General features: G+C 39.7%; 1 protein-coding gene across 1 annotated transcript; it reads right to left on the bottom strand.

Annotated features, from left to right (window-relative positions):
- Positions 1-280: 280 nt before the first annotated feature.
- On the bottom strand, positions 281-4,783 carry LOC128263038 (sodium-dependent nutrient amino acid transporter 1). Its single transcript, XM_052997690.1, is given in 7 exon segments — positions 281-656; positions 712-988; positions 1,072-1,241; positions 1,244-1,812; positions 3,406-3,655; positions 4,244-4,547; positions 4,621-4,783. Coding segments are annotated over 7 exon segments (1,899 nt in total). The 5' UTR covers positions 4,705-4,783; the 3' UTR covers positions 281-411.
- Between the last annotated feature and the right edge of the window lie 7,598 nt (positions 4,784-12,381).

A 12,381-nucleotide genomic window follows, 5' to 3' on the forward strand; every position in this document is an offset into this window, starting at 1 on the left:
ATGCCGAAAATTGTCAAATGTTGCGGTCAATTTGTGGGGTCAAAAAGAGAAGTGGAGCGAAGCGAGGTTATTTAATGGTGGCTGCCGGAGACCGGTAAATCCTTAATCCCTAATCCTTCCCTTTCGAGATAACTCGAAGTACGCTTGATTTGTGCTCTGAGTTAATCAAGGTGTTGAGCGAGGTGAATAAAGTTTAATTTATAAGATTAGAGGGATGAAAAAGAAAACCACTTACATGACTACAGACGTTTTTCAATTTAATTTATAAGTGAATGTGAGATTTTGACACATACTTATCAAGTTTATTGGCAGACTTAACGATTATACAAGATCTTTTAAATTCATTTGACTTAAACTACAACTGATTATTTACAAGGGCGTTTGCTGTTAGTGTTACCCATTTAAAATGGATCAACCAAATATGTTTTGCTTGATGGCAGCCCAAATACCCTGGCCACGTTTAGGGGTCAATTCGTTTTCGATTTCCTTGTTGTACTGCTCTCGAAGCAGTGGGTCAATGGGTCCCCAATTCTTCTTTGGCGTGAAAGCGCCCCGGATTTTCTCACCCACACTTTGGCCTGGATCTCGAATAATGGCCACAATCATCCAAATGGGCAGTTGAAGTATGCCAAAGGCGGTGATACACCATCCGATGCCTAAAAGTAGACCTTGGTTAGTCATTGGGCTTCTCAAATCACCAATTAGACCTACTGTAAGCCCAATTTGGGTAGATGATGTTGTTGTAGGTCAGGGGTTCGTAGGTCGCGTAGAAATAGATCAAAATAACAGTCATGATCAGTGGGGTGAAGACGCTCCAGCAGAGCCTCCAGTAGAGGCCCACTTTGCGACCCAACATGAACTCTATGTCCTTGCACAGACGATCGGTTCCATAGATCCATCCAATGGTGTAGAGTTCGGCGATTCCCAACACAAGAGCAATCATCGAGGCGCCAAAGAAGTCCACTAGAGTCAGCATATATTGGCCGCCCTGGGCAAATAACAAATACAGGAAAGTTATAGAAAAGATAATAGATATTTTGGATATATATATATATATGTTCTGCAACTTACCGGCGTTATGTACATCAGGCCGATCAAAAAGCTGACAACTGCTATGAGCAGCGAGCACTGCCATTGCTTGAAGTTTGGGAATCGATCCCGGATGGCGGTCACCGAGCAGGAGGTCATGGCAATATTCGATCCTATGCCCAAAACGAAGAGCATGAGGAAGAACAGCACCGAAAGATCTGTGGCAGCTGCTTAAACTTGGCAATGGCATCCGGATATGAGATGAAGGCCAGTCCGGCGCCACCTTTCACCACCGAACCAATGTCGTCGGTGCCGATTTCGTGGGCCAGATGTCCGAGGATACCGAAAATCGTGAATCCCGCCAGCAGTGAGGTCATGGTATCCAAACCCGTCACAATAGCTGCATCCCTATGCACGTTGTGTCCGAACTTGTTGAACGAGGAGTACATGATGATGTTGCCAAAACACACAGACAGCGAGTAAAAGCACTGAGTTACAGCCGCATACCAGACCTTTGGGTCCAGGATCTTGCCCCATTGCGGCTTAATAAAGTAGTAAATGCCATCTAGAGATCCCGGCAGTGTCACAGCTCTCACCAAAAGGACACCCATGATGACGTACGGAAAGAGGGCCAGAAAGTAGGATGCCTTTCCCGAACTCTTCACTCCGCGTCGAATAATTAAAAATACACATGCCCAGGCGACAAAAAGTCCAATGACCAGCTCCCAATTAGGCAGGCCAATTCCATGCTCGATATTCGGAGTCTCGTGCAGCACTTCCTTACTGGAGAGAAAAGATAATATTTAATTAGCGAAACGATCAGTGAGAATAAGCCACCACCAATTAATAACAGTTAGCCAAAAACCATCACCAATTTCATTCGCTTACGGCTATGACACGTTCTTTTAAGTTCACTAATTGACTGTTTAAATTAAACTATTTCAGAAATATAATTATAAAATATTGAAGATATTTAATTGGAAATAGAAATGTATCGTCAAGTTGTTTAATAAAACATAACAAATTGATATAAACATTTAGATGTACAATGTTCTTAAAACAGTAAGAAATTTTGAAATTCAAAACTAGTAGCTGACATAAGTCATCAATACAGTCATTTAGTGAATTCCCACAACCACATTGTCCCAGACACTTAGCACTTACACAAAGTACCATTCCGAACTGGTGATGACCCGATCGTTTTGTGATTTCATTGTGTAATTTTTCGGGCCCAGATCATCGCTTTCCGCTTGAGACCAATTGCCAGCATCGGGGGCTGAGTTAATGCAGTGGATACCCCATTCCGCTCGGCATGTGGCCCAGGGCAATGGGTTGCGGAATGATTCAATGAAATATCGGCCAATTATCGCTACCAGGGCGGCATAGTAAGTGCTGAGCATAAACACCTGGAACGCCTGGCCGGCTCCAACACCTTTTTCGAATCGATTACAAACGAGTTACGGAAAGAAAGAGTTTAAACACAATTCAAATGAGATAGATAAGAATTATGAGAGCATTCCGATTAATTGGGGTATGATTATTAATGATTTGGAAGGGAAAGCTTAATACATAGTTTACTTAAGCCATAAAATGGTTTGTGTGGGGAATAGTTTTTTGTAGGAGTTGCAGGCAGTTACAAAATTGTATGTGCTTAGAATTCTTAAAGAAAACATTTCATTTAAAAACAAATTGATCAAAAAACGTATATATATATTATGTAGTTATTAAACACACATGACAGTTTAATAAGGGAATTTTAAGGAAATTAAATATTAATTAAAAATGTTAAATGGCTTGGTGTTTTTTTTTTTTAATTTCACATTTTATTTGCCTTAAATAATGGTGTGAATGTGTGAGTTCGTATACATATCTTATCACATGTGATATCACATAATTCCAGTTTAGGTCAAGGCTACACAATGTTGTGATTGAGTGATTCAATCTCGGAAATTGGATGCAGATATTGACGTTCCTGATGGCAGTCAATTGAACTGTCAGCGGATGGAATCACTTTCTATTTGGCTGTTGCAATCGCATCGCTCTATTGCAGTGCCAGAGCCAATGCCCCAGAATTGATGGCAATAGCCGCCATAATTGCCGACAGAGGGATGCGGGTACTCATTCAATTAGTCGCGTAATAAAGCGGACATTCTGCGCCTTTGTCGGCCAGGCCATAAACTTGAGTCCGCCGCTGTGGTTTCGAGTTCCGAACCGCGATAAGATTACCCACAGTGCACAATCACCCACACATAACACCAAAAAACATGCCGCTGCAATACCACCAACCAACCAACCACCAACCAACCAACCAGCCAAATAACCCACAATCACGGAGGTTTCGGCGCAAGGACCACAGAACGAGAACAAACCACTTACAGAAAGTACAGCTCGGCGGATGCCACGGGCTGCTGCTGAGCCATGTCCACCGGTACTGGACTGGTGCTGCCCAGCTGGGAGGTGTTGCCCAGACTGGAGGACACGCAGAAGGACTGCCATTCCGGGCGACACTCGGACCAGGGCAGCGGATTGCGGAACGAATCGTACAGATAGCGCAGGGTTATGCCCATTATGGCCACATAATAGGTGGTCACCATGGATATGGATATCACCTGGCCGACTCCAACACCTATGGATGCGGTCGCGTATTCGAGACAGGCAGGCGGGTTGATGAACAAAATGACGATGTACTTTCGGCAGTTCGCTATTGTCAATACTCTTGACGGCAAGGGGTAGTTGCCTTTTTTAGCCAAGCTCAGAGGTTTTAAAGGAAAAATCAGGGCTAGTGTACATAATTTAATTTAAGAGAAAATAACCAAAAGTACTTATTTCCAAATTTCCTTTAAGCAATTAGGATTTAAAGTTATAAGTTAAAGTATTATTTACATTTTATCATTAAGTCTGAAGCGACTAACACTAGCTCCTCAAATTTTAATTTTCTTAACCAAGATATATACCACATTTAAGCATCAAATATTAAGTACATTAATATTAAACTATCTTTCCAGCATTTTTAAAAATTCATATCAAGATTGAATTGTAAAATAATTATTTGGATCGGATTTTGAAGGGTAGTCAGGCTTGGAACTTTTCAAATTAATTCTTTGAAAATTGTATTAATTGTATTAATGATTTTTAGCAGATAAATTCTAACAACTTGCTCACCACAAGAGTATGACAACTTCGAGCTAACTTTAATGAAATCATGGACTCTTACCTTTCATGGCCGGACACAAATCGAACACCTTCACCGAGCCGCGACTGGAAAACTGGCCAATTACCATTTCCAGATAGTAAATCGGTTTGCCAATCAGGAACAGGACAATGAGATATGGAATGAGGAAGGCGCCGCCGCCATTGTCGAGGGCGGTGAAGGGAAACCGCCACACGTTGCCCAGGCCAACGGACATGGCGATGCAGGACATCAGGAACTCGACGCCCTTGCCCCAGGTGGCCCGCTCCTCGGGCAATTTGGCCGCCTCCTGGTCATCGGTATTATCGCGCATGGCGGGATTGTTGGCCTGTGGAACGGTGATTAGTTGGCTCATGGATTATGTGGGAACCGTTTCAGGTGGTCCACGACCATTATCGTACCGAAATCTCCACTGTGCTGGCCGTACTGCGTCCATCGTCGCCCACGAAGCCCGGATTTTGGTGGTTTCTAAGCGACGTTTCCATTTTGTAAGAGAAAATCCAGCTGGAATTATTCGCTCTGTTAGCATCGAGTTGTGGACTAGTACTAGTATATGTCGGCTCTTTTCGGGATGTTCTTTGTTGAAGCTGTATAACTGACAATCTGAGTAACCCAACTGATCTTGGAGATAAGAAATGATGTCACTGTCACGAGCCAGATAAACTTAGATGATTAGACTGATACAGATACAGAAAGAGAGAGGTTGGCTGCATTGCCCTTTAGATACTGAAATTATGGCACTTGTCTGGCCTTGATAAGAGAATTTTTGAAAAGCTAATTCCCTGGAAAGTTTACAAATCGTAAATGAATTTTCAAATTGAATAGCCTTTTTTTCAGTTTTGAAGAATAGGAGGTGACCTACTAATCATGCAAAAGTACTTAAATTAAAATTAAAATTTACTAATTTATGCCAGCTCCATAATTTTAAACAAATAAAGTTTCTTTAATTGAAACATTGATTGATTGAGAAGCTCTGACCCTTTACTAATGGAGTTTTCAGACAAAGTAGTTTAACCATTATTCAAATAAAAGTGCATCAAATTATGTTATCTATGTATTAGCAGCTATAACCCAGTCCGTGAGTTTGCGTAATAAATTACTTTTATTGAATAAATAAATATTTGTTAAGTCTTCGGAATCTGCTCAAGTTATTTGAGTGAATTAAAGATAAAGACTTTTATTTGCTGAATAATTTAAACAATTTACACCTTGTTGGATTTACGGTGCCAAGCCGTTAATTGGTGTGGGTAATAAAACTGCTTAGCTGCTTAGTGATATACAAATTTATATTTGATATTTGTTTGTCTACGTTCGTATGCACACAGAGAATATGTACTTTGCTATCCGGTTGACAGAAGGGTGAAATATTGACACGCCTTGTTTGCATTCATTCAAATTATTAATTTGTCTGAGGGGCACGTTTTTATGATCGCAATTTGGCTGGTCAGTCCAATTCCAATTGATTCTATAAGAAATGTTTCCTTTTATTTCTTCAATACAAATTACAAAACAAATTGTGTAATTATAAAAATTCTATAAAAATACAGGGATAAAGTGAAACGTTAAGATTACAGCATCTTTATAACTCATAGGAATGTTGTAGCTGGCAACCGTTAAAAAGATTCCTATAAAAATTACTGATTTTGACAACAAAGATATAAACAGTGAATTTATGCAGAAGAAATTAATCTATAAATTAAAGGACCATTAACAGTCATCAGCTTCTTAACAAAAACAATATCCCTTTAAAGAACACTCTAAAACGATCCGAATTAATTATTTTTAATTGACGTCCGAATCCGCCATTAAACATTTGCATTCAATTTATTATTGCTCATTATCAAACTGGTTTTGAATTCTGCCTAAAAATATTCTAAAAATATTCTGTTCTCGCAGTCAAGTGATTTCCTCGCCAGATGAGTCACATCATAACAACTCTTTTCTGTTGCTTGTATTTGACTTCTTTGAATGAAAAATAGCGAATGGCTTCAGTGACTGTCATTAATTTCAGGGAGCCGCGGTGAGTTATAAGCAGATATTTCTGGTTTCATCTCAATTAAAAAAATTTTGAGATAACTCAAAAAAGCTAAAAAATCACTGAACATATAGTCAAATGTTTTTATAACTTTCCGCTATCCAAGTCAATATTTAATTTTATTTGTTTGTTATTATTTGTTTGCAAAGCAAACAGTTTTACACGAATACTCGAATGAATAGTGGTATAAAACATATTTAAATATACCCAGTTTGGATTTCAAACACTTCAATTGACTACCGTCAGAGCATTAGCATGCAAAAACGTGTTTTTATATGGTCACTTGTTGCGCTCTCTGCCAAAATAAACGGACGGTAACGATCGATGGACGGAATCACTATTAACTATGTATGCATTCAGTGTTATGATTTTGGTATCCACGTTGCGTATACGTCATTATTGACATAGTGGTAACGGTGGAAAAGGTCAAACAAAGTTGTACAAACCGAAATGTACAAAATTAATGCGCTTAAGCGATGGATCACTCTGTTGAAACAAGTTACAGTATTGTATTTACATAAATAGGAACGGAAAATTTAAGTTGACTTAATTTCTTACATCGCATGTTTATAAAAAGATTTTCAGAATTAATAAAAGTATCAAGCATTAATATAGTTGAAGCTTTGGACTGCATATATTCTTATTTAATCATTTAAAAATTGATTACTCCTAAATTAATAGGCTAATTTTAAGCCAGAAAGTTATTTCATTTGTTTTTTTTATTTATAGACACGACACGCATACCTTATTTTGCATGATCTCCGCTTCCTTGAACTGATTAATGGTGTCTTACCCGGTTTTGTTTTTGGCGGCTTTTTATTGTAGGTATTCTTCGTACACTCTGAGTTTAAACACCTTCACTTCGGTTCAATCCACTAGGCGACAATTGAGATTATGCTGATTTCCAGGTGTTGTTGTCGTTGGTGGTTAGTGTAATGGTTGTTGTTGATGTTGGTAAGGTACCAGGCGGCTAAAACTGCTTTGAACCAGCTGGAGTTGTGCAGTTGTTCGATCAAAACTCTTTGGCCAAACCAAGGCTGTATTTCTTACAAATGCTAAAAATACTTTTTGTTTTAATGCTATTGTTTTGGTGACTATACGGTTACAACTGTTGGTCATCTGCACACACACGATTTTTGGAAAAGCTTCCAAGCCGAGAGGTTCTCATCCGAGAAACCCGTTATTATTGTTATTGCAAGAGCCTTTTACCGCGTTTCCCGATCACGTGAGCCAAAAAGCCAAGTCGAGTGCCAGCAGCCAACTGATCGGGCCAGGGCAAGGTTTGGATGGTTTTATTGTGAACTTGAATCTAGAGCCGTCGTTAGAGCCAGCAATATAGGTGAAAGCTTAACCTACAGTTTAATGGCTATTGGGTTCGCGTCTCTCCTAAACGATCTTCGGCACAATTGTGGTGGTTAACCTTGCTAACTCCTCGTTTGTGTCACGGGTTCTTGTCTTAGATATACATTTACAATGTAAAAAGGCAATTTAATTACGCATATATTTATTACATTTTTTTTAAATAAAATAATTATAATGTATTGTCTCTCCAATGGCAATACGAAAACTGGCTCAATTAAATTTTAGTTATTAATAAGTGCAAAAGTATAAAAAAGCGTTGAGCCTTTCACCACATTGCTTTCCTTTTAAAGTATTTCGATGTCTGATCCGAAATTGCGAGCTTAAAGTGCCGGGTTCTGGCTTTCTTTCAGCCCCGGGCTATGCACTTACACTTTTCTCATTACGCACACCAAATACACACATAGAACCATTGTTCCTATTTGGGCAGTAGGAGCACGAGGAGCAGCAGCTAAGCAAAACAACACAAATTGTTATGATAAAAGTTTTTATCAAGTTTCGCTTCGTTTTTGTGTGTCGTCATCGTCTTGGTCTTGGTCTTGGTCTTGCTCTGCCGTTGATTTCCCCCATAAGATAGGAAAAGCGCCGGCGAGCGAGCGAGATGGAAGGGCAAGTTCTTCGTTGGCTAGCTGGAAAATGCATAAAACAAAGCCCGCAGGGCATTCGGTCCGAGAAGGTGGTGTGTGGGGCGGTTTGTCTCATAAAATGTTAACTACTTGCAAAAATACTGCTAACTGGTAAAACTTTAAGCCAAAAATCATTAAGTCTGCACAGAGGATTTTGCCGATGCAAGGGACGGAGTGAGGAAGAAGTTGGCTTGTTTTATGCTAGAAAATTGGTTGCATGGCCATTTTGCGGTTCACTCAGAGCCACTAAGGGATTTCCACACGCCTTTCTCGGCTGCAGCATCCAGTGTCCTTCTTTTTCTTCGGTTGTCGTCTCAATGGGTCTCGGTTTTTGTCATTATGACTGGGACCTTGGGGGTGACAAAAGTGGATCTAAGCCAAACTGTCCAGTCCGTAGTGCACAACCAAATGGCCGTCGCTATGTGTGATCTCCCTCCATCTCTCACAGGCACACAACTTTTTAATTGCAATTAAAAACTAAGCAAAAGTCTTTGCCAAGAAATTGCTAACTCCCTGGCTTAGTTGCTGATCCGCTTGCTGTTGTTGTTTTCAAATTAAATGACGGTAGCTGAGTCCGAAAACTTTCACATTCCAATTTTCACTTTGACTATATCTTAAATATTGAAAGGCAAGAATGAAGGTGTTGACAAAATCACAAGCTTGAATATCTCAGGTAGACGTAGTTAGGAGATTAAGAGCAGGCTAAAAAAAAACATAATGCACTTATGTTGCACATTAAGTTTGATGTGGTTCCCAATGCATAAAATAAAAACAGATCTTTAAATTGCAAAAATGACAAAATGGAAAAGTGAGGTGTGGTTTCTTAGTTAACACCTTTGTTCTTTCCAACAACAACAGAGTGACTAAATTATATACATATTTCTCAAGCTTATCTTTTAGCTAGACAATCACTGCATAAACTTAATATAATAATTTTATTATAGCATATTAAGGTATAACCCTTTTGATACGCCATTCTCCTAAACGTTTAGATAAAAAAAAAGGCCAATGCTTCATTTGCAATTTTTTGGTACATTTAAATGCCTTTTCTCTGCAGTCGTCGCTTTAACTGCTCTACTTTCTTTTGCGGGCAGAAGCCCATTTCCGACCGCCTCAAAGGCTCCTTTGGCTTTTGTGGCCGAGCCAGAAATCATATGAGTCCTTGCCCAATCTCTTTCTATGTCTGCTCGACTCGACTCCGGCTACTCACATGTTATGTGCAAGGTAATCTCCTTTATTACTGCGGCAACTTTGGCGAGGGGCTGCGGCCGAGGGGGCGTTGGGCATAAAACAGGAGTTCCAAAAACTGCGCCGGCCGTTTCTCCACCGTCGTTTTCGTATACAACTTTTGCATGACAGGCAATGAGAGAAACTGTGAGCATTACGCAAATGTTTATTTGCGGGGGGCTCAAAAAGCCACGGAGTCATAAAACAAAGTTTGCCCCAAATTATATATTGGACAAATCCCATAAATGTTCCAAGCTGGGCGCTAATTGAAAATGATTCTGGGCCACTTATTTGTGAGGTTAATTTACTGTGTTCCGTAAAATGTAAATAGCCTGAAAGATCTAAAGTTTTAACTTTCTTACTATCTATATTCGTCAAGATGGAAATATTGTCATAATTTAGACAGCCACAAGTAGCAGGCCACAAAAAGAATTATCAGAGGATAATAACCACTGCATCACAATTGCCGGCGGCTTTCGAAGGAGCAGTACAAGAGGCAGGAGGAGTTGCAGCAGAAAGCCGCCATTTTTCTGGCTTGTTTGACAATTGTTGCGGTTGCAGCACGGAGCATGGAGCATGGAACTCGGAACATGGCCGCCATTCATCGTCCGTTCGTGCGGAGCGCCAGCCGGAAGCTGCACCAGATGCTGAACGTGACCATGACAACGATTCCCGTCATGCACTGCTAGAAAGAGGTTTAGATAACCATCCATATAATCAAAAGTTCCAGGAATTGTTAAAAATTGAAAAGTGAGTAAAATTCACCATTTTATTACATTTTTATGTTGTAATACTTTTCATATTTATTTGACCTAAAAGAAAAAGAAACTTATGAAACAACTGCAGGCCATATAAGCGGTATGCTATAAGCACTTATAACTCATACGTAGTGTGGCCTTGGAAAATTTACTTTTTTTTGGTAGAGGCCCCCTAACTAAAATTAAACGTTCTTTAATTTCTAATAATTTGTATTAAATTTGTAATTGGATTGGACTATAATATTTAAAGAGAGCTAAACCTTAGTGAAATCGACATAAATCGAAAGAATATCTCTAAGAAGTAGAGGAAATTTGCTCTGTGCAAGGCTGAATGGGAACCATAGTCGCCCAGCCACTAATGCTGTGCTAGTTGTAATAGCTGTTGTTCGACTCAAAGAGGCATGCAATGCAAGTTGTTATAGTTAGCTGACTCTTGTGGTGCGTGCAGTTCGCAAGTTTGCCGCTTCGAAATGGGCGTGTTTAAAATTCTCGGACAGGGACTCTGTCAAATTAGACTTGGCTCCAGAAAGTGTTCACTGGTATTGCGAACCTTTTCGGTGGATACACACCCATAAATTGGTGCGCCGCCATGTCTCACCTTCCCTAACGACCCCTGCTGCCAAAAGTTAAAAGGATTCCCTAAGACAAAGCAATCGTTTTACGCTCCTTTTTCTTTTTTTTTTTGACTGCTTCTTTTTAGGGCTCCGTTTCGTTTAATTGTTTTCGGCACGTTGAGTGTGAAAATGGAAATGTGTCTGAAAGACGTTCAAGTTGTCAAGGGTTAAGGCGCTGGGCGAAATCCGAGCTCGCTTCGATGCACCGCCAGACGACGACTTTTGTCTTCTGCTGCCTTTGATGGGGCGCGCCTAATTAGCAATGGGCCGAAACAAATTGCTTGTTAATTAAATAACGTTAAAACATGAAAAGGATTTCGCCTTTTTGTAGTTTCTTTCTCGCAAAATGATTCAAGTGGCATCGAGCCCATTGACAGCCACTCAAGACTCAAATGGAAGGGGAGTGAAATCAGTTTGCAGCTGGCTAAACGATGGGAATCCTCCTTGAAAATCATTTATTGGCAGGCAATGGGAAAATCGAAAAAAGGCAAGGCACCTTTATATATTATTTTTAAGTCTTCTTTGATTGATTGAAGAGAAACCAAATAAAAGTGTAGTCTGCAATGACCAGGTTCGACATCTTAACATTTCTTACTTACTATTTAATGTATATTACGAATAAGCTTCTCTAAATATTGGTTTTGTAGATATAACATCTCAAAATTTAAATATGGGCTATAGTTTGTAGGTAAAACTTCCTTGAAGGAAAATCTTAACATTTTGTTCACCTTATGCTAATGGTGACATACAAGATTTTATATTTAATTCAAAAATTATTCATTTAAATTGTTCTAATAGAGGTAAACTAATGCATTTCCCTACTTGAAATTTTAGAAAAAGACCCTTTTAAATTAAGCATGCGCAGAGTGGTCTACTGTTGAGCTTCTTATGTGCCTGATATCTATTGATATTGAATTGCAGTAAGCAAACATTTTTCCCTAACCCTTCTGACCCTTCTGTTGTAAAGGAAATAAGCTTAAACGTTTATAATTATATTTTCTCCAAGTCAAACTGAAAACTTCAGCCACTTGACTGGAAAAGACACCAACGTCTGCGTTTGAGTGACCAACTTGCGCTGCCCCTTTGCGAATTAGAGCAGCGAACCAATAAACTGCAATGCCCGACTGTAAACTGGCTTTCGAATGCCCCAGCAAGTGGCTTGCTGTTTTGTCCGTACTGCGATGGCAATTTTATGTTAGCTGCAGTACAATATGCAAAAGGAGGCGGTGTCCCAAAATTTCGTAAACGTCCATTGTCGCGGGTCATTAGAGACACGCGATGCCTGCAACTAGTGCGAGGAAGTTGTGGAAGCGAAACCCAAAAGTCTGGCTGCCGGGGCAAATGAGCCGAAGGGAGAATCGCAAATACCGCAATCGATGGTCAGGAAAATGCGTAGGAAAAGCGGAAGTAAATATAGTAGAACCAATTGTTACCGAATGCCGCACAGTTTTGAACTGCCTTATTCTTAAAGCAAATATGATAAGCATTAATATTTTTCCTTAACAATAAAGATTCGGTCTAGGTAGTTTATTTGACCCAGAGA

Source organism: Drosophila gunungcola, unplaced genomic scaffold, assembly GCF_025200985.1.
Source record: "Drosophila gunungcola strain Sukarami unplaced genomic scaffold, Dgunungcola_SK_2 000001F, whole genome shotgun sequence".
Taxonomy (NCBI): domain Eukaryota; kingdom Metazoa; phylum Arthropoda; class Insecta; order Diptera; family Drosophilidae; genus Drosophila; species Drosophila gunungcola.